Below are 22385 nucleotides of genomic sequence, written 5' to 3'. Positions count from 1 at the left end.
TAAAAACTTTGAGGGGGCTGGGGAGAAAGTTCAGTCAGTAAAGGGCTTGCTGCATAAGCCAGAGGTTCTCGGATCCCTAAAACCTATATGTCCTATCCATAGCAACCATGTATATGCCACGTGGGCATGGCAGCCCATCTGTAATCCCAGCACTGGGAAGGTGGACAAGGAATCCCCAGGGCAAGCTGCTAGCTAAACTAGCTGGTTCAGCGAGCTCTGGGTTGAAGTGAGGAATACTGCCTCAGTAAATAAAGTGAAGAGTAATTGAGGAACACATCCACTTTTGACCCCTGGGGACAGAGACACACACACACATGTGAAGCCAGGCATGATGGCATTTACCTATAATCCTAGAACCTGGGAGCCAAAGGCAAGATTGTGAATCTAAAGTTATAAGTCATGTACTTGTCTCAAAAAAACAAGTCTGGGCTGGGTGTGGTGGCGCACGCCTTCAATCCCAGCACTCAGGAGGCAGAGGTAGGAGGATCGCTGTGAATTCAAGGCCACCCTGAGACTACAGAGTGAATCCCAGGTCAGCCTGAACTACAGTGAGACACTACCTCAAAAAACAAAAACAAAAAAAAACAAGGCTGGGGCTGAATGTCCACAGTAAAGCACATGCCTGGTGTGTACTAGGCTAAGTAGAGTGGGACCAGTATCCCAATTGCTTCCATGGACATTCTTAACCTGTGTCTTCTGTATATCCTGATTAGATTTCTGCTGTTTCTGCATTGGCATGAGTGACAACTACACTACATGTTGGTGTCAACTTTTATGTGATATTAATTTTAGAACCCAAAGAAATACTGAAAACCAAAAAGGTAGTATTTGTTTTTGGTAATGTGTTTACTGTTTTTTGGGAGGCTTGATTTTTTTGGGTTTTTTTAACTGTAAAATATTTTGTTAACATATATTAATTATACAGAATAGTGAGGTTCATGATGATATGTTCATACACAGATACAATGCACTCGAGCCATATTCACTGTTTTTATTCTTGTGCTAGGGTAGAAACAAGGGCCCTGCATGTGTAGGCAAGTGCTCAACCACTGGGCTGTATCTCCAGCTACTCTGTCAGTTTTTTAAGAAACAAACCATGTTTTGGGTAGTATAAGTCTTATAATAGTGCAGGGTAATCTATTCTTGCTCTCCTGTGGCTTAAGATATTCACAGTGATTTTCACACTTAAGTGCACTAATGATTTGCCTGTCCTCTGACATCTCAGTGCCGAGAAGAAAGGACGGTGCGCTGCCACAGTTCCCTCGTGATTGCCCTCTTCTCTAACGCTTACAAAGGGATTTGGTGTAATATTTGGTGATTGTTATAAATCTGCATTTTTAAGGCTTGATTGTACAAAAATGTTCCTGTAAAAGGGTGACATGGGATGTCACATAGATATAGAGTTTAAAATGCTGACATTTTGGAATGCCTGAATCTTTATTTTGATTGTATTGGATCACTTGCTGTGTACTTTCCCAGCTTTCTAAAGATTCTTGACTACAGGATTCCATTTGAGTGTTTTGATGTTGTCATTTATTAGTATAGGACAAGCTTCTGGGTTCCAGCCCAGTGTGAGTGGAAATTATAGTAGGGAAGGCTGGAGATAGAGCTCAGTAGTCAAGTGCTTGCTTGGCACACAGACCCTAGATTCCAGCCCTAGACAACTTGTACTCGGACAGTTAATTCAGTATCCATGAGTGATTTGGCTATCTGGGATGTCCCAGACCCTCCTCACTACTGCCCTCTTTCAAAAAAGGAATAAATATTAAGAAGTTATTATGTGTATTTTATTACATAATATTACATTTTATATAGCTTTACATTATATATGTGTGTGTGTGTATGTGTGTGTGTGTGTGTGTGTGTATATATATATATATATATATATATATGTATATGTATATGTATATATGGTTTTTTTTTTCTTTTTTTTTTTGGTTTTTTGAGGTAGCATATCACTCAGAGTGGCCTCAAACTCATGGGGATCCTTCTTACCTCTGCCTCCCAAGTGCTGGAATTAAAGGTGTTTGCCACCACACCCAGCTTATAATTATTTTTATATATAAAATAAAGAAAGCAAATGATATTAAGTTTTGACATAATTGATTTTATGGTTACTTGTCCTAAAAAAAAAAATAACAAGGTAGTACTCTTGTCATCTCTGTTAATCTGATTCTTCACAAACAGCTAAGACAATGTTCACGTTTACCCTGGCCAGTGGTCAGAGCACAAATGTGGTATTTGTAGCTTACTCTAGAGTTAGGACAGTATGTTAAGTCAAACTAACTGTTTGCAATAAACTGAGCAGTTACATTTTAGAAAAAATACCCAAAGATCTACAGTGTTTTATGCATCCATCAGTCAGAGTAAAAGCATGCTGCATAAAAGCCTTCTATGAGTTACTAAGGGAGATGGTAAGCTGGCTGCCTCACCTCCAGCAGCATCATCCCCCAGCAGGTGGAAATAACTGTGTATGAAATAATTGTGATCGTCAAGAGGCTTGACACTGAGTTACATGGTTGTCAGAAAGGGAGTCAATAGCAGTGTTCGGAAGAGATGATGAGTGGGCTGGAGGAAATAGAGAACCTCTGTAGACGACTGCCTTGGCCTGGGCAGAGGTGGGTAGGATTCGTTGATGGGAAAAAGTAAGGTTTATGTAGATAACTCCAAAGAAACTGAAAATATGTATCATGGTGATAAAATTGCATTACTCTACTCTTGGTATGTGCACTCTTATCTCATATTCTCATCCCCCCCCCCCTTAATAAAAGTCTGATTATGTGGTACAGGTTGGCCTCAAACTCATGGTCTTCCTACCTCAGCCTCCTGAGTGGGATCACCTGCCTGCACCACCACACCTGGCTACATGTGGGTCTTTACATTGCTTTTCAACATATGGCAGATGTGGTAGAATGCAGGGAGGATGCCCACTCAAACACATTACAGCTCTCAATAAGTATTTACTGAGGAACTGCTCTGGGTCACTCACCATTCTCAGCCTTAAAAAAATGGTGGGGGGTTGGAGGATGAGCAGGAATGAACTGCCTAGAGAAGCTACATTCTACATTTTTCTAGTCAGGGAAACTGGCAATTCTCAGGATATAACATAGTGGACCAAAAAAAAAAAAAAAAAACCCACAAAGGTGAAGAAAAGCAAGAAAGACAGATTAGAATATAGCATAAAGAAGCGGTTTTAGATAGTGTGGCCTGGACACTTGTTACATGGGAGGTGACATCTGAGTAAGGAACTACAGGAGTGAAGGGAGCAGGTCAAGGGAACGTCTGGGAGGGACACGATGGGTGAGGCAAGGCAGGAGGCCATCACAGAAGACCTTCTGCAGAGGGAGCAGGATTTGCCTTCCAGTTTAGTGTCAGTGGGTTCCCTCTGGCTGCTGTGTAGGCACTGGGAGTGAAGATGGAGACAAGTACAGTAACTTGCAAAGCAAGCTGTTAGCTGTAAGGCATTCGTGGCTGACCTAAGACAGTCACAGGAGGGAGGGATAAGCGATCCAATCCTGAGTATATTTTGAAGGCAGAGCCAAGAGGATTTCCTGACAGATTGGATGTCAGCTGTGGGGTTCCCTCTCTCCTTTCCTCAGCAACAGCAAGGTGCAGCCCTCAGTACTCTTAGGGCAGCTGGAAGAGCTCCTGGCTCTGTTGTGTCGGCTCCTGAGAGAGAGACCTGTGGTTTCCCATCCCTGTCTTGGGTTTTTGAACTTGGAAAAGCAATCACCTGAGTGCATCCAAGAGTGACCCTGTTTCCCGGACTTTACTTAGTATGCTCCTTCCTCAGTACTTTCTCCTCTGGTTCCCCGACTTCAGGAAGTGCACTCCTTCCTCCTTTTCTTAGTGTTAGATTTGCTTTTTCAGGTTAAGTGCCTTGGTTTCTCTTCTGAAAAGATTTTTGCATCAGCCCATTTTTAGGAAGAGAAAAGTTGTTCATGTTTCTGGAGTGCATCATATGACATATTCTACCTGAAAAATATGAATGTATTGACAAGTCCATGGACACATGAACAGTGCAGGCAGGGAGAGTACTTCCATGGGTGTTGTGGCAACAGTTCATCCTGGTTACCAGACAACATTGTGTAACTGGTTCAGAGTTATTTCAGTTCCTAACTGCTTATGTAAGCAAAGATTTGGAAAGACTTACTTGAAAGAACACAGTGTATGCTAACTTAAATGCTCAAAACTAAAATTTATAAATTTGACAGTAGAAAATGGCACAAGCAGTATGTTGTCCCTGGATCTCCCCTTTACTTTTCTAGTAATGTCGATTTTAAAAAAATGTGTTAAAATGCATAAAAACCTACTTTCTCTCCCTTCCTGATGGTGACTTAACTCAATGTACTTACCAGACATCTTGGTTTGGAGTAATGAGGTTCTTTTTTAAAATTTTTAAACTTTGCAACAGCTTGTAAGACTGCATTGATTTGTGAGTTTAGTGCATATCATTTCCGAAGCCAGACATTTTTATGGTATCTGTAAGCACTGGCTCGGTGGCCTTGCATTGCTGCTCTCCTGCCCCTGGTCTAAAAGTTTGAAAGAAAAGGCACTACGGCAGTGGTAGGGTCCAGGCCTCTGGACTCTAACTGGCGCCTGCCTCAGTCTTCTTTCATCAAGAGGTTGTTAGTCTTAACTTCAACTGACAATAAATCTTCTTTTTTAAATTTTTATTCCATTAATTCAGAAGTTGAATGTTAGACCCTAAGATGCATAGAGTAGTAAAAGAAGAATTCTCATAAGAAACAGGAAATAGTCAGGCGTGGTGGCGCACACCTTTACTGCCAGCACTCAGGAGGCAGAGGTAGGAGGATCGCCATGAGTTCAAGGCCACCCTGAGACTACATAGTGAATTCCAGGTCAGCCTGAGCTAGAGTGAGACCCTACCCTGGGGCGGGGGTGGGGGGAAGATAAAAAGAATCAGGAAATAACTTTAAGTCATACCTTTTAAAACTGAAAGATGTGAAGTGATTAAATTGTCAGAAGCATTTAGGGAAAAGGTGTACATGAAAGTTAAGAAAGGTAAGTGAGAAAAGGGTTTTATAGGGCTTCTGCCAATGTAAAAGTAGAAAACACAATTTGTATTTTTTTTTTTTCAGGTTCAATCTCTAAGGCAAAGAGAAAGTACTAGAGATAGGGAGAGAAAAGAACTATTTCCGAATTAGCTAGATCTTTGATTTTGAAGCACAGCATGGATCACTAATGCTTGTGAATGTGAGGTTTGACTTTTTTTAAATGTGCTTTGGGATTTTTTTTGAAGTAAATATTTTGTTTATTTTTTTATCTTTTGCAAAGATAGAAATTTAAGTAATTTTGGCTGAAGATATGGCTTAATAGTTAAGGCACTTGCCTGTGAAGCCTAAGGACCCAGGTTTGATTCCCCAGTACCCACCTACACCAGATGCACATGAAGGCGCATGCATCTGAAATTTGTATGCAGTGGCTAGAGGCCCTAGTATGCCCGTTCTCTTTGTCTCTCCATCTGCCTCTTTCTCTCTCTCAAATAAAGAAATTTCAGTAATTTGTTTTTTGTTTAGTGTCACTATGAAAGAGATAATGGTATTGGCCAAGGCTTATTCCTCCACCCCTAAATTATACCTTCTCTTTAACCATAATCCTAACAATAAGTCCTAATTATATGATTATATCCTGAAAAATTTACTGATTTGAGCTTCTTTCCCTTTAAGTTTCAATGTCACAAGGAAAGAAAATGACTTTACCAACACATTTGTGCAAGTCAAATTTTAATTATCTCAGTTATATAATACTTTGTACAGTATAACTGGTACTTATTTCTGTTGAAAAAAGTGCTTTTATTTTTTATGTGAAATGTGTATTTTAAAAGGAAACTGGGGCTAGAGGGATAGCCTAGTGGATAAGGCATTTGCCTGCAAAGCCAAAGGACCCAAGTTCGATTCCCCAGGACCCACGTTAGCCAGGTACACATGTCTGGAGTTTGTTTGCAGTGGCTGGAGGCCTTGCTGCTCCCATCCTTTTTCTCTCTCTCTCTTGTCAAATAAATAAAAATAAAATATTTTAAAAAGGAAGCTCTCTAAAAGATTTTATAAAATGTTATACTTGTTACAATTTCCTTTAGAAAATTAGTATATTCTGGGAACTGGAGATAATTGAAGTTCCAGGTATTATTTCTGCCTACTAACTTCCTGAGGTACTATATTTCAACTGTGACTCCCGGCTGCCCCAGTGACACTAGAGTCCCTGGCCAGGAATCTAAGCTGCACCCCTGTTCCCACAGCTGAGACTGAGGCATGCGGAAAATGCTTGACAGCTCTCAACCCACACATCCAGTGACAACTGGCTCATCCTCTTCCTGTGGAAGAGGAAGTCTTCGGAGGGGAGAAGATGAAGACGTGCACCCTGAGGAATGCAAGGGCAGCAGTGAGCTCTTCACACAGGAAACGACTCTGAGAAGTGCTTGTCTCCTGACCGTCAGTGTGAAGAGTTTCCTGCCCTCCTGGAGGATCATTCACTGGGGAGCTCAGGGCCATCTGTGAGGCTGTGGGAGTTCCAAGGGAAAGCTGAACTTCTTTCAGCTCTGTTTTCATCTCTGCCTCGTCGTGGTTTGGGTTTATTTGGGATAGAGTTATTTGCTTAGATAGTAAAGGGAATTGGCCCTGCTCCTTGCTTTATGTGCCCATTTGACCATGAATTATGTCGTGGAAGTAGTCAGAAGTCTGCTAAAGTAAACTTTTCTGTCAGTTATTAGTGCTTTATAAGTCACATTATATAAAATATTGTAGAGCTTCAGAGAGATTTACAACCTCATAATCTTGGCTATTAGGGCTCAGCCATTTGGTCTTTTGTCAATTTCTTTTATGTTCGTAGACAGTCAGACAGCAGTGGTAGATGTCATTGTCCACAATCTCACATCCCCAGGCACAAAGAAAGCCTTTACTGCTTTAAATCCGTCAGCCAGCCCCATCGCTTCAATGTTAGATTAACTCAAATTGAGTTCTGCACTTAACAAATGTTCTAATTTCATTTCGTTTTTCGTAATACCTTTGACATTTTGTTTTTCTTTGCCTACAATAATGATGAGACTTGGATTTTATATAGTAGAGAGTATTTAAACTGTTTTTCAAGTCATGGCAAAAGTTTGGTGGGTTTCCGTGTTACGGTGGCAAAATTCTTTTACTCGTCATGTACTTATTTGGAGTATTTTGCTGAAGCACGCAAGAGTTACTTGTTTGCTTTAAGTTGAAGAGGAGATGGAGAAAGAATGCCAGGCATTTCCTCTTGCTTTTCAAAATGTCTTTTTAATGAACATTCCTCTTTCCTTCTATGAACGAACCATTTCAGTTAGGCCAGGGCCCTAGAAGTGTCTAGTTTCTTTTGTTCCCCAGCCTTAGGAAATTTGTTTCATGCATCTCTTCTTACCTCAGAACTTTCCTGTAGCCTTCACTGTCTTCCAGTTCCTGGTATTAAATTTTCTCTGTTAAAGTAAGCATTGTAGTGTTGGCTTTTCTGCAGGGCTCTGGACAATATATAGAAAATAAAATATACATACAAAGATTTTCACTCAGGAGCACTTATTCCAATACTATTGTAATTATTGGCTGATTTTAAGTTGAAAAAGAACAAAAATAGAATGTCTTTAAGGAAAACATCTTTTAACAAGATGTTAATTATTACACCCCATTCTGTGTTTGATGACAGGATTCACTGTGGTTCTGATTTGGACAGTATAAGAGGTGATGGTGGGCACAGCAGTTTGAGAGCAGCTGACAGGGGGGTTCACCCCGAGCAAAGGGAAACTAGCAAAAATTACATAGGGACTGAATTTTCGATAAGAGTTATCAATTTTAAGGTCATTTTCATAATCTGTAAGAGAATGATCCCGTCCTTAGGACGTAAGCACTATGATACGTGAGGTGAAGAGGCATGATGTCAGAACTTCTCCAGAAAATTCATGGTAGGAAGGTGGGTAAATATAGATAGGTAGATGAGAGCACTGGTAAAGTTAGTGAATCTGAATTATTGCAGTTTTCCCTAAGTTTGATATCATTTCAAAATAAAAAACCTGTATTTCTGTCACAAGCAAAAACAAATGCTCCATATATCAAATGAAAAAAGTATGTCACAAATAATATGATTCCATTTTGAAACAAGAAGAAATGTGTTTATCTGTTTAGAAGAATTCCTTGTGGGTGGTGGGGTTTACCCAAGTTCATCTAGCTAGTGAGTAGCAAATCTGGATTTTGAACTCTGCTTCACTGGAGAGTGTGTGCTTTTAACTCCTGTGTAGGATGTGCTTCTAAAACAGCAAGTTTGTAATTCTGTGAAGAATAAATAGAAAACACTAGGAGCTACACTATACTCATACAATATACAAAAAACAAATACTGCTAGGAAACAGCCATTGTGAACCTCTTGAAGTATAGTCTTCCCAGAAGAGGAGTGGGTCGTTAGATGTAAACGTCTGGAAAAAAGTCCTCCAGCCTTGGGAACTCAGAGGACAGACAACTGTGGAGCTTGGTTCAGACCTGCAGGGACACTGACCATCTGGTGCTGGCATGTCCAGAGCATGAAGGACTGCTGCCGGAAGAAGAGTAGAGAGCAAGCAGGCAGGGGGGTCGCTCTCCACTCCTGGGCTCTCCATTCTGGTGCTTCCATTCCAGAGCCCAGCAGGGAGTCTGCTGACAAGAGAAAACTGTCGTTTTACAGAGTGCCAGCCTCTGCTTTACAAAACAGTTCCAGAGATAGATTTGGAACCAAGAGATGCATCCCTATGCTATAAGAAGTACTATTAAATTAAAAGATAGGATTTTTTTTAATTATTTTTGGTATTTTGAGGTAGGGTCTCACTCTAGCTCAGGCTGACCTGGAATTCACTATGTAGTCTCAGGGTGGCTTCGAACTCACTGCGCTCCTCCTACCTCTGCCTCCCGAGATCTGGGATTAAAGGTGTGCGCCACTACGCCCAACAGGAATTTTTTTTTTAAGCTGTATAAGGTTAAACTCAACTATGTAACCAAATATTTACTCCACTAGTAGTAATGCATGATTTTCTGTTTCCCTTACTTTTAGATATATACTAGGCATTCTGCTTATTTTTTATTATTCTGTATTATAAAAGCTCTGAACTATTTAATAAGCAAGAAATACTACCAAATTAAGTTCATTTTTGTAGTGACTTTTGGATCTTTGACATATTTTCATGACTACTGTTTACTTATGTCTGACACTTATCTTTTTGTATGCTTTTCTCATTTTGCCATTGTACTATTCATTTTAGAAATCAGTCTTTGTCATTTTAATTTCAAAGATTCACCCTTTGCTGTATGCTACCAATACATTTTACTCATTTGTCACTTATGCCTTAAGTTTTAATTGTAATTCTACACAAGTTTAACTTGAAAATGATTATTTTATAATTAATTTGAATGCTTTGCAAAGAAAATTTCCTCAACTCCCAACTATTTTTATAGATACTCTTTCTAAGGTCTGAATTTCTTTTGTTTTTCTTTTCTCTTTTTGTAAACTTTTTGTAAGTTTTATTGGGAATATTAATCTCTGAACATACAGCAAATAGGTTATTCCCATCAGGTTACCCTCCTTTGTCCCCTCTCTCCATCCCCACTCCACGGGGTCATGAATGTACCCCCATTCAGTTTCTGTGGGGAGGGCGGTGACTCACAATGTTACCACCTTGAGTTGTGTATCAAAGAATGTAGCATTGTAGACAAGAATTTATAGTTTCACTGAGCTACATCAGGAGCATTCTCATTATATTCCTGTGATCCCCGTAAAAATAGTTCCAATTTTTTCATGTAATACTTTAGCATTTTACCTCCTTACATAATCATCCACATAGATTATATCATTTCACAAATTACTTAAATGCTTAGGCTGTTTACCTGGAATTACATAGCTTGGACAGGCAGAAAATACTAGACTAGGTCTGAGTCCACACTCTGAGCCCCTGCCCAGCTTGTCTCCCCAAACAGTGAAGATCCTAGACACATGCCTCACTACTTGAAATCCTGGTGTTCATTTCCTTGTTCAACATTGTTTAACCCAAGTAAATAAGTCTTCATTGTAGTATTGACAAGGAGGCCTGATCAGGAGGAAGGTGGTGTGTTGAGGACTTTGGTGTGGGGACTGGTGGGGGAACCAGCTCTGGAGTCCAGGACTGGTCGTGGAAACTACTTTGGGTTTTACATATTGCATATGTCATACTTTAGCACAAATCTTTAGCTTAGTATTCGAATCCTCACCACAGGGAGTTGTGTACAAGACATACGTACACATCTTATGGCTATCCAGAAGGCGTGCCATCAGGTGTGCTCTTCATAGGTTGTATAGGCCAAATTGTATGGCCATGGCTTCCTGATATGAAAAGATGATTGATGTGTTTGTTTCATAGAAATGTTAATGACTGCCCTTTGACAGGCTTTGTTGTTACTATTCATTTATCTTCTCTCTAGTACCCATCTTGGCTACCACTAATTTACTTTTTCTTTTAAGGTAGGCTGGTCTTTGTGGTAAGAACTGGGTGCCCAAGTTTTCTTTGGTGGTATTGTTGTTCAGATAGGTTGCAGAATTTTGTTTTTCTTTTCTTTCTAGAGAAGTATAAGAATATCACATTTAGTTGGAGTGATTGTTCATAAGATGCATCCTATTTTCCACTGACTTTTACTTTCAAACAGAGCTAATGTTTTCTTGGCAAATATTCTCAGACTGTTGGACGTGAAATCTTGTGGGCCAGATTCAAAAGCTTGCTGAAGCCTGTGGGTTCTGTTTTGTTCCTCCTGGTTTGAGGCTGTCATAGAGCTCTGCAGTGATCTGCAGAATCCAGGCCATCTTGTCCTCTGATCATGAGTGGCCATTGTTCCAAAGGACCTGTGCTCAGGATTCACAGCTGCTCCGTCAGTGTCCTTGGACTCGTGCTGAGCATGTGATGGTATTACCTCATTGTCCACATAGGTGGAAGTTGGGCATTTTATAGTTAACTTAGTTCTGTTTGAAGCATCAGCATCAATAAAATGAGCCAAAATTTGCCCTACTTTGCTTACTTTCTAAGGTTGACATTAGGCCAAATAAATTTTCTTTACATGACATCTAGCATTAAGCAAAGTATCACGCTGAGTAAATGATTATTTTAAATTCAAAAATATGCATCCAGGGGATAATCATTTACTAAAGTTTCATGAAATTTGAAGAATTTGACTAGGAAATGTACTCCTCCAGATTTGTACTTTGAGAAGTCTTTGTACTTTTTTTTACAGATCGGTACATAATAAAATTATTTTAGAAATTTTAAGCTGTTAGCACTATTTGAAATTTTGTTTTTTAACTTCCTCGAAATGACTTGCTTAAAATGTTCTGTGAATTATAGATATAATAATTATGTGATTGTTTTATACCTTGGACTCTAAAAATATCAAGACCACTCCCTACCTCCTCTATCCCTGTCCCAGGAAAAACCAGTTTCTCACTGATACCTAATTAAATTACAGAAAAAAGCTCAAACAGATTAGACTATGTCTAAAAATATTTCTATTTCAGTGTGTCAAAAAGTTTACCAAATTGTTAGAATTGAGAGAAAGTTTTATTTTCAAAATAAACTGCTACTCATCATAATGTATTTGAAACTTTTGATTTGGGGAGCAAGTCCTTTCTAAAACAGTACTTGATAATATTTAAGTGTTAAGAGCTGTTTGTTCCTGTTAATGTATGCTATGAGTATTTGGTTAATTTATTAGCCAGTGAAATTGCCAGTTATAGACCTTATATCCCACAGTATGAATGTGCTTATTTATTTTCAAATTTTGCTTTAGCGCTCTGTCCAAGCAGTTCTCAGTCTCTTGGCAATGGTGCTGTTGTTTCTGACTGTCGTGTGTTTTGTGCATTAAACTTTTGTTATATTCTCGATTACAACCTACTTCATGCAGAGCCTCTAGTCCTTCTGTTCAGCCATTTGTTTATATAATTTATCCTATAGTATTTTTGTCAATACTCTTCCTTAAATGTAAGGAAAAGTGAATTTTATTAGAATTTAAGAAACGAAAAGCCGGGCATGGTGGCACACACCTTTAATCACAGCACTTGGGAGGCAGAGGTAGGAGGATTGGCGTGAGTTCGAGGCCACCCTGAGACTCCATAGTGAATTCCAGGTCAGCTTGGGCTAGAGTGAGACCTTACCTCAAAAAAAAAAAAAAAAGAAAAGAAAAGAAAAGAAAAGAAAGAGACGAGACCATGGGGAAATGGTGCTACAGTTAAAGGGGCATGCTTGCAAAGCCTGCTGGCTCAATTGAATTCTCAGGCCACCTACGTAAAGTTGGATGGGTATTTGTTTGCAGCAGCAAGAGACCCTGGTATGCACATGCACACAAGTAGATAAATTTTAAAATGTAAGCAATAATTTTTTGTGGATGTGGCATGTGCATATATACTGTATGCATTATGCAGCATTTTTAAAATTTTAAATATTTATTTACTAGGAGAAGAGGGAGAAAGAAAGGGAGAAAGAGAGAGAGTGGGTGTGCCGGGACTTCCTGACCCTGCAGACAAACTCCAGATGCATGTGCCACTTAGTGCATCTGACTGTAAATGGGGACTGGGGAAATTAAACCTGGGCTGTCAGGTTTTGCAAGAGCCTTTGAACTCAACCGTTAACCTTTACAGCCCAAGAAATACTGGGTTTCCTAGTTTGTTTGTTTTTTTTTTTGTTTGTTTTTTTTTTCAAGGCAGAGTCACACTGGCCCCAGCTGATCTAGAACTCACTGTGTAGTTCAAGGCTGGACTTGGATTCACAGAAATCCTCCTACCTCTGCCTCCCGAGTGCTAGGATTAAAAGTGTGTCCCACTATGCCCAGTTCCCCAAGCAATAATTTTAATGGAATAAGATAGGGAATGCACTAAAAATGTCTATCTTTCCCGTCAACTCCAACCTCTCCTGAGCCATTCCTCACACCAGCATGGAGGATTAGATCTAACCTCCGTGATGGACATTTACTTGTTTTTCTCTGTTTCTCTTCTACCTGGCACAGAACATCTTGAGGTACTGTTAGACTGCACAGGGAGACTAGAGCCACTGAGCTTGTTAGGGCAGAAGAACTAGTACATACGGAATTAATTACTTGTTTAGCTATTGCTTTACAAACTCCAGTAAGTGAATCTAACCAGGACTAGAAAAATCCCTTGGGTGGTCACCAAAAGTGAGATCAGTTTCTGTAGTTGCTACATTAAGGGCAGTGGAACTTGGTAGTGTCGGCATCATGAAGAGAAGTGACTCAGCCTCAGTGAACAGTGCTCATTTCACACAACCCAAATGTGCCAGACACTAGATCCAAGTGGGTGTTGCATTTCTGTGTGGTTTAGAGGAATGTGCAAAAGCCATCATGGTGAGGTTCCTTGGGCCAATGGGAAGGTGAATCAGGAACACTGACTAAACCGTTAGCGAGTATGAGGTGTGATCGGGGAAGTTCCCATGACAGGCACCAGAACTGAGAATCTAAAACACTGCTAATCCAGATGTGACCCATGAACAGTTTGTCTGAGTATTACCTGGGAACCCAGCACAAAGGCATATTCTCAGGTCTTGGCCTAGATCAACCCACATCAGACCTGGCTGATTTTGAAAAGATCCCTCATGACTCGTGGGTATTAGAGGTTGAGAAGTTCTTGTCTAACACCTGAGAAAGAGTTGAAGTGAAGAAAAATGGGAATGTTGTAGACAGAACATCATAACTAAGAACTGAGGGAAAAAGTTGGACCCTAGAGATGGAACATGATAAGGGTTATTGGAAACCCAGGGCAGGGAAGATTGTGGGAGCCAGGCATGTGAACCTTTCACCATATTGTCCTTAGCAACATGAAAATAACCTTTGCAGCTGAACTGACATTTGGAAACCAGTGAGCGCATAAGTCAGTCCAGGCAGAAATGGTAGATGACAGAGATAAGGATCATCTTAGGAGATCGAGAGAATGGTAGTCATTGGAGAGATATATAAATGATGCATTGAGTTAGAGGGGAGATTTTTCAAAGGAATGATATGTGGATTATTCTAAATTCCAAGTCGGATATGCTGAGTTTGATGTGTCTTTGAAGCAACCAGCAGTACATGACAGCTATACAGCCGTATACATATCTGGAAGTTAAAGGAAAGGTGTAAAGTACAAATAAGAATATATGTGTATTCAGCAAGTATATAGTGGTTGGAATAGCAAGCTTAGGTAAGTTTGCCTAATAGTGCAGAGTAATAAAGGAGGCTTTCTAATGTTACCGGTGGTATCAGTCTAAGGTGACAGGTAGACAGAAGATAGAAAGAAGTACCCTTATGTGGTCATTACATGCTGTACACCTCTACTGAAACACCACACTATACCCATTTTTTTCTAATACTACATCTAATAATGCCTTAATTTTTTGTTTGGGCATTATTGAACAGTGATATTTATTTTAAATGTACATTTAGCATATACTTTATTAATTTGTGATTCATTTCATATTTTTTTGAGGTAGGGTCTCACTTTAGGCTGACCTGGAACTTACTATGTCATCTCAGGGTGGCCTCAAACTCATGGGCTTCCTCCTACTTGTTCCTCCCAAGTACTGGGATTTAAAGGTGTGTGCCACCACGCCTGGTTCATTTAATATTTATTTAGTATGACCCATTTTGCATTTAAGTTGCTTATTATTTAATTTGAGAAGTTGAACATATAGGTAGGAAAGAGGAGAAAATGGGACATAATGAACAGAGAAATCGCTTTAATTTAATACAGCATATTAATGACTTTGTATGCTTTGCATATAAGAAATGTTTACTCTGCTTTCAACTGTCAAAAAAAAGTTAAGGTGTCGGGCTGGAGAGATGGCGTAGCGGTTAAGCACTTGCCTGGGAAGCCTAAGGACCCCGGTTCGAGGCTCGGTTCCCCAGGTTCCACGTTAGCCAGATGCACAAGGGGGCGCACGTGTCTGGAGTTCGTTTGCAGTGGCTGGAAGCCCTGGCGCGCCCATTCTCTCTCTCTCCCTCTATCTGTCTTTCTCTCTGTGTCTGTCGCTCTCAAATAAATAAATAAATAATTTATAAAAAATAAGTTAAGGTGTCTTCCTTCTATAAACATCAATATAGAATTTAATGGGAGGGCAGGGGCCATGATGTGATGTGCTGATGGTAATTTAATACTCCTACATGCGCACAACATGGAACCCAGGATTATCATCTCCATTTCATAGCTGAGAACACTGAAGCTCAGAGAGGTCAAGTTTTTGTCCCAGATAAGATAAAATAAGAAAGGATTAAGGGCTGGAGAGATGGCTTAGCAGTTAAGCGCTTGCCTGTGAAGCCTAAGGACCCTCATTCGAGGCTGGATTCCCAGGACCCATGTAAGCCAGATGCATAAGGGGGCATGTGCATCTGGAGTTCGTTTGCAGAGGCTGGAGGCTCTGGGGCACCCATTCTCTATATATCTGCCTCTTCCTCTCTCTGTTTTGTCTGTCAGTCAAATAAATAAATAAAAATAGCCGGGCGTGGTGGCATACGCCTTTAATCCCAACATTCGGGAGGCAGAGGTAGGGGGATTGCCGTGAGTTTGAGGCCACCCTGAGACTCCATAGTGAATTCCAGGTCAGCCTGGGCTAGAGTGAGACCCTACCTCGAAAAACCAAAAAATAAAAAGTAAATAAATAAATAAAAACAAAAAAATTTTAAAAAGGATTAAGAGCAAAATGTGACTTGATTTCCCATTCATATAACCACCATAATGAATAGCACAAATGTCAGAAAATTTTGCAAATTTACAATTGCTTTAAGAAGGAAATTTTAAATTGTTAGATTTACAAAGGGAAAGCTGCATCTGTTTTGAAAAGTAAGAAAAGATTTCATTGTTTTCTAAATGCAAATTAAGTTGAATAAAATCATGTACACTTGTATATTGGCTCAACATAGAATGCTTTCACTGTCTGAGTTTTAAGTGGTTTCATGAAAATAGAAGGATGGGTTTCATAACCTCAGTGAGAATATACATTATTGGTATCAGTGCTCAGAACTATCAGTCCTGCTAGAATGTCCGCATGATGCCAGATGTTGAACAGAGCAGTAAGTAAGTGTTGGGCCCCTAAAGATGATCTATGCAGCCTGCTAGTTTTTGAATGTGGCTTTGTTAAGTGATTGGATCAATTCTTGCCTTCAAATTGCCTCTTTATAGTAGTAAAACAAATTTGGTAAAGAAGCTGAAGTCTTAATGAGTAAGCAAAAGCATGATTGACTTTCATGTGTGATTTTGTTACGTTATCTTGTGACTGCTAGCACACAACTCACTTCTGCTGAATTTGGTTTAGTAAGATTTTCAGGAGTGAAAAATAGAGTTTCTAAGTAAAACCAAATAATAAGATCACTTTTCTCAGAGAGTGAACAAGCATGAAAAAAATTTTCAAAAATGTAGGGACTGGGCTGGAGAGATGGCTTAGTGGTTAGGCACTTGCCTATGAAGCCTAAGGATCCCAGTTTGAAGCTTGACTCCCCTGGACCTACATTAGCCAGATGTACAAGGGGGTGCACACATCTGGAATTTGCAGTGGCTGGAGGCTCTGGCATGCCCATTCTCTCTCTCTCTCTCTCTCTCTCTCTCTCTCTGCCTCTTTCTCTCTCTGTCGCTCTCAAATAAATAAAAACTTTAAAAAAATGTAGGGACTGAGGAAATAGCTCACTTGGTAGAGTGTTTGCCTTGGAAGCATGAGGAGCTGATTTGAGTCAGCACCCACATAAAAGCCAGGTGCAGAGGTACTTTCCTGTAATCCTAGCACTCAGGAAAAAGTGAAAGAAGGTCCCTAGGGTGTACTATCTAGCTGAACCCATCAGTTCCAAGTTCAGTGAGACCTGTCTCAAAAATAGGCTGAAGAAGAGCCGGGCATGGTGGTGCACACCTTTAATCCCAGCACTTGGGAGGCAGAGGTAGGAGGATCACCGTGAGTTCGAAGCCACCCTGAGACTCCATAGTGAATTCCAGGTCAGCCTGGGCTAGAGTGAGACCCAACCTCGAAAAACAAAAAATAAATAAATAAATAATAAGCTGAAGAGACATTGAGGAAGATACTTGATGTTGATCACTGGCTGGCACACGTGAGCATGCACATGCACACACACACAAATGCACACACATAATACACATACACACATAGATGCACACATACCCCTCCTCCCACATACACATACACACAGATGCATATAAAATGTTAAATGTGTCCATAACTAATAAAAAAAGAAATGTATAGGAAAAAAATCTTAGCTGTACTGAAGGTAATGCTGTGGTAAGTTTGTAAAATGTGAAAGTTTGTAAAAATGAGGATACTTATTTGGAGACGTCCTTTGAAAGTGTGTTCACTTGCTGGCTGGCTGTGTGCACTGTTAGGATCCAGAAGTGCTGCTGGTCTGTTTCCTTCTGTAATGCTTATGCTGACAGGCAGAGAGCTCTAGAGAGGCCTGTGTCAGGACCCACTGGGCATGCTAGGCCCCCTTGCCTGCCACGAAGTGACACGAGAGCTGCGGGTCTGAACGCGGGGCCTTATGCTTGCCCAGCAAGCAAAACCCTAGTGTTTGATTTCCCTTGAGAGTCAAATAAGGCTTTCTCAACTCAGTAAACTTGCTTTTATAGAAAAGTTTCTTATAACATTCTCTGACTTTTGCCCCAGACATGCTCTAACGTCAAACAGACTTGATTAGATGGGTGGTTTTTACATGACTACATAATACACTGCAAGTATAAAAGACAGACTGATGTGGGTTTCTCCTCCAGAACCACCAGTCTACATTTCTAACAATTTCAGAACTTGAGCAAGAAACTGTGTTAATCCTGTAATGGCCCCATCCGGGGGAAGCTGTAGCTCTTTTTCCTGTTTCCCATCCATTCCTGTCAAAACTGGCTTTGATCTTAGGAAAAGACCCAGATATAGAACCATACTCATTTCTTGTGAGAAGACAAACACCTTGCCCTTGTCAGGATTCCCAGATGGTGGGCTCAGTAGCCAGTACTTGTGGGACAGTGATGAAGTGTCCTTCACCACCTCTGTTCTTCTAGCGTGATGATTCATCAGCCCTAGATGCCTCCAGCCCAGCAAGTTCCTTGTCCCCCACTTTGCCTCTGTACAACCAGGCAGAGTCTTGACCCTTTTCCCATCTGCTGTCCTCACAAAAATACCAGCTGGGCCTCAGTCTGTTTCTCCACCAACCTAAGGTGCTGAATTTGACAGTTGGACACAGTGGCCTCACTTCAGAACTACTTCTGCAAAGCCCTGGGAATATGCAGCTAGTGCCTCCTCAGCCACTTCACCACCCGGTGTTATTCATGCTGTCTTTCTACTTGGTAGTCCCCGTCAGCACACACTTGAGATTTGTTTCCCACCTGTAAAAATGAAAACATCATTGACTCCTCATACCTGTCAGCCTCACTTTCCATTTTTCTGAGCTTGCTCTACCTAGGCTTCTGTTCCCCCCTCCACCCCCCACCCCCCACCCCCCACCCCCGCACTCATTTCTCTCTCTCTTTCCACTGTCCCTGCAGCTTGTCTAAGTCAACCTCTCTCTAGCATTTCCCTTCTGGACGCTCCCCTCTACCCTGCCGAACCCAAGGGCCACCTCTTGCTCCTTCTCCTCCTGTCTTCTAATACTTCACCAACTCTTCTCTTATTAACTCTTCCTGACTGCTCTCAGTCCCATGCATGTAAAGATCTTTGTGTTAACATCTCCCAGCTTTATACCTCTTTCAGTTACATGTCCACAAAAGTCTACAATCGTGTGCCCAATATATGTAACTTTTCAACTTGAAAGTCTGACATCTAAATTTAAACATACAAAATGTATTCTTTACTCCTCCAATTTAAAAATAGTGTCATAGAGCCAGACATGGTGGCGCATGCCTTTAATCCCAGCATTCAGGAGGCAGAGGTAGGAGGATTGCTGTGAGTTCAAGGCCTCCCTGAGACTCTTCCATAGTGAATTCCAGGTCAACCTGGGCTACAGTGAGACCCTACCTCGAAAAACCAAAAAAAAAAAAATATATATATATATATATATATATACACACACACTATTTGTGTGCGTATATTGTTGCTTTACTCACTGTGGAACAGAACCTTAGTAATTGCCGAGTCTCTTTGAGGACCCAGTCCTTGGGGTGGGCTAAGCCTCGTTCCCTCAGAGGTATTGGTGCTCTCCTCCTAGAGTCTGTGAATGTTTCCTTACCTGGCAAAGAGGGTTAGCAAATATGGTTAAAGGTCTTGAGATGAAATTGTCTTGGATTATCTAGGCAACCCCTTGTAATCGAAGGGACATGATAATTCAAGAAGAAATGTGACAATAGAAACGGAAACTAGAGTGATTGCAATCGTGAGCCAAGGAGTATAGGCAGCCTTTCCTGCTTTTCCAAAGCTGGAAAAAGCAAGGGCTGTATTTTCCCCAGAGTCCCAGCAGAGAGAACTGCTGGTCTCCCAGTGGTTACAGATCCATGCAGCCTGTTGGGCTTCTGACCACCAGAGTTGTTTGCATTGATGGCAGGTAATAAGTTTGCATTGTGGGAAACCACAAAGCTTATGGTAACCCGCTACAACAAAAGCAGGAAAGTAACATACCCTCACCTATCTGATGCCTAGAACTTTTTCTGGGAAATAGGTACTAAATAAAATAATTTTGTTTGAATGAGAATATATGTCTTTATTATCTTAGATCCCTCACAGTTGCAGTTGAAGCTTTTAGTTTCTATTTGAAATGTTGTTACTGAACATTAATAAGCCAGACATGGTATCAAATGCCAGTAATCCTCAAGATGTTAACACAGGAGGGTCATAACTTGCAAACCAACCTAGACTACATAGTGAGACCTTGTCTCTGTCAATCAATAAAATGATACATTCTGTCCCTGAAAATAACTTCTGCTCTTATACTTGTCCAGGAAGGCTTTTTTAAATTGTTTTTGTGCTTATAGTTTATTCAGGTGGACATTTATGTGTGAGAGAGATGGCAGAGGGAGGGAAGGAGAGAGAAAAAGGGAAGGGGGACTAAAAATCAGAGAATAGAAACGACTCAGAAATATACTCATTTAGCCAGGTGTGGTGGCACATGCCTTTAATCGCAGTCCTTGGGAGGCCAAGGTAGTAGGATCACTGTGAATTCAAGAATCACCTACAGTGTGAGTTCTAGGTCAATCTAGGTTAGAGCGAGACCCTACCTCAAAAAAAAACAAAATACTTATTTAAATTTCTTCATTTGATATTTTTTCTCACAGTATTCCTGAAATGTGACTATCCCAGATCTATTTCAGAACTTCATGATAGGAAACTCACTTTGATTGGAAGAGTCAGGACCACATTTGAATATACTTTTTTTCTGCCTTTTGTCAATTTTGTTCTCTACTTATAAAATTGAATCAAAGCTAAAACTTCATAACAGTTTATTAAAGGTATATCTGAAGTTCAGATTACTGTTTACTTTTTCAAGTGAGAAGCCTGCTTTTACATTCATTTTTGTCAAGAGAATCTTTGAAAGCTCTTCCACCAAAAGTCATCTGGTATGCTTTTGAGGCTGAAAATCGAGAAGCCGTTTGTATTTCGGTGATAGGTGCTTGCTCCTCTTTCCTGTGCCCAGCAGAGAATGGCATTGGCTTAGTCCTGGATACTTGCCTGCAGACAAATTAGTATTTTTCTGTATGGAAGTTTCAGCCAATGTAGGACAGTCAGTTGAGTTCAGCTCAGCCAGTGTTGTACCCTATCTGTATCTATGCATGATGCTAGACCATTCAGAAAAAGATGATTTAGTTATGGTTCTTCCTTCAAAACCAAGTTTTTTAAATTCTAAAGAGTTTTGTGTCTGTATTCTCTGACATAGTCAGGCACATCCCAGAGGTGGGAAATTGGGTACAAGCAGAGCTCCTTAAAACCCCGGGCTGGTTTTTCACAATACATGTGTTTGCTCCATAAATCTCTTAGGCAGGGAAGTAGATAAGTTACCAAGAGACTAAAGTTTCCAGAATGTGTGCTTCAGGAGGGCAGGTCTTAGGTAATGTTATCTACTGCTGGGTTCTCATCACTTAGATAGTGCCTGGCAGAGTATGGCTGTGCACATAGTTACTGCATGATTAATAGTGAGTGATACACTTAGCAGATACACTTAGCTGAGTGAAATTGCAAAATGTGTTTTGCACATATTTTTAAAACAAATTTGAGTTAAGAATTTGGATGTGGGAATGTAGCTAAGTGGTAGAGCACTTGCCTAGCCTACACCAGGCCCTAGGCCTTCATCCTTAGCACTGAAAATAATAATAATAATAGGAGATTTTCAGTTTATTACCATAATTTTGACAACTGTAATCTGATATGAATGTTTTTGGGTTTTTTTTATTTGTTTGTTTTTCAAGGCAGGGTCTCAGTGTAGCTCAAGCTGACCTGGGATTCACTCTGTATTCTCAGGTTGGCTTCAAACTCACAGCAATCTTCTACTTCTGCCTCCCAAGTGCTGGGATTAAAGGCATGCATCATCATGCCTGGCTGAATGTTTATATTTAAATTAAGAACTTAACTTTATCTAGCAATCATTTTTAATGGTTGAATATCTGTTCATTCAGGTAAGCTATGCAGTTTTTTTTTTTCAATGAAAGAAAAGGAAAATTCTGAGTTTTCTCTACTCAATGTTAGCTTTGTTTCTTTATCGTAATTTCTATAGTATAGTTGAGGATGAAAGGTTACATATATAAGTTTTAGAGGGAGTGTACTTGGAACACAAACATCTGATTTTATGGTGTGGGAAATATAACTCTTCATGTCTTTTCTATGACATTAAAGATGACAGGATCTACTGGGAGAGCTCTGCCAGACAAGGGTGAAGACATCTGTGGATATTTCGTAAACCCTTCCTTACTACCACCAGAATGTTCAGCAGCAGCTATGAAAAAGAAACCAGAAGACATGAGTGAGCTGCCCTCCGAGAGTCAGAGAAGTGTGCCGCTCGCCGTGGCCGACGCGCTGGAGCATATTATGGAACAGCTCAATGTGTTAACCCAGGTGGGCTGAACAGACCAGGTTACAGGAGGCTGAAGAACTAATGGAAGAGGGGGAAAGTTTTCCTTGCCAGCAAGGCAAGCGCAGATTGGCAGTCATTAGGAAAGCACATGGGGCTGAATTGCTCTGAGCAAAATCTCATGGAGTGGCTCAAAGAATCATGTGCATGTATGAGGGCTGGGGGGCTAGTGTGCACAAGCACATACATGTACACTGTGCTATCTCTGGCATTCAGGGGCCAGAAAAGTAACATAGGCTAAGGGGAAAAGCAGTGTTACTTCCTATAAATACTATTTGGTTCTAGGAAGCAATGTTTTGTTCTTAGAATTTGAGATGTAGTGTGTTCATATCAGGTCACTCACAGATATTC

General features: G+C 40.5%; 1 protein-coding gene across 1 annotated transcript in view; it reads left to right on the top strand.

Moving 5' to 3' along the window:
- Positions 1-22385, top strand: part of Poc1b (POC1 centriolar protein B) — a 95005-nt gene that overhangs the window by 66595 nt on the left and 6025 nt on the right. The window contains exon 11 of the mRNA XM_012948592.2: positions 21800-22018. Coding sequence (XP_012804046.2) covers positions 21800-22018 — 219 coding nt within the window. The remainder of the gene's footprint in view (positions 1-21799; positions 22019-22385) is intronic.

The sequence above is a fragment of the Jaculus jaculus genome, chromosome 6, assembly GCF_020740685.1.
Source record: "Jaculus jaculus isolate mJacJac1 chromosome 6, mJacJac1.mat.Y.cur, whole genome shotgun sequence".
NCBI classification, from domain to species: Eukaryota; Metazoa; Chordata; class Mammalia; order Rodentia; family Dipodidae; genus Jaculus; species Jaculus jaculus.
Note: the sequence above shows the minus strand (reverse complement) of the source record. Positions and strands in the feature narration are given on the sequence as shown.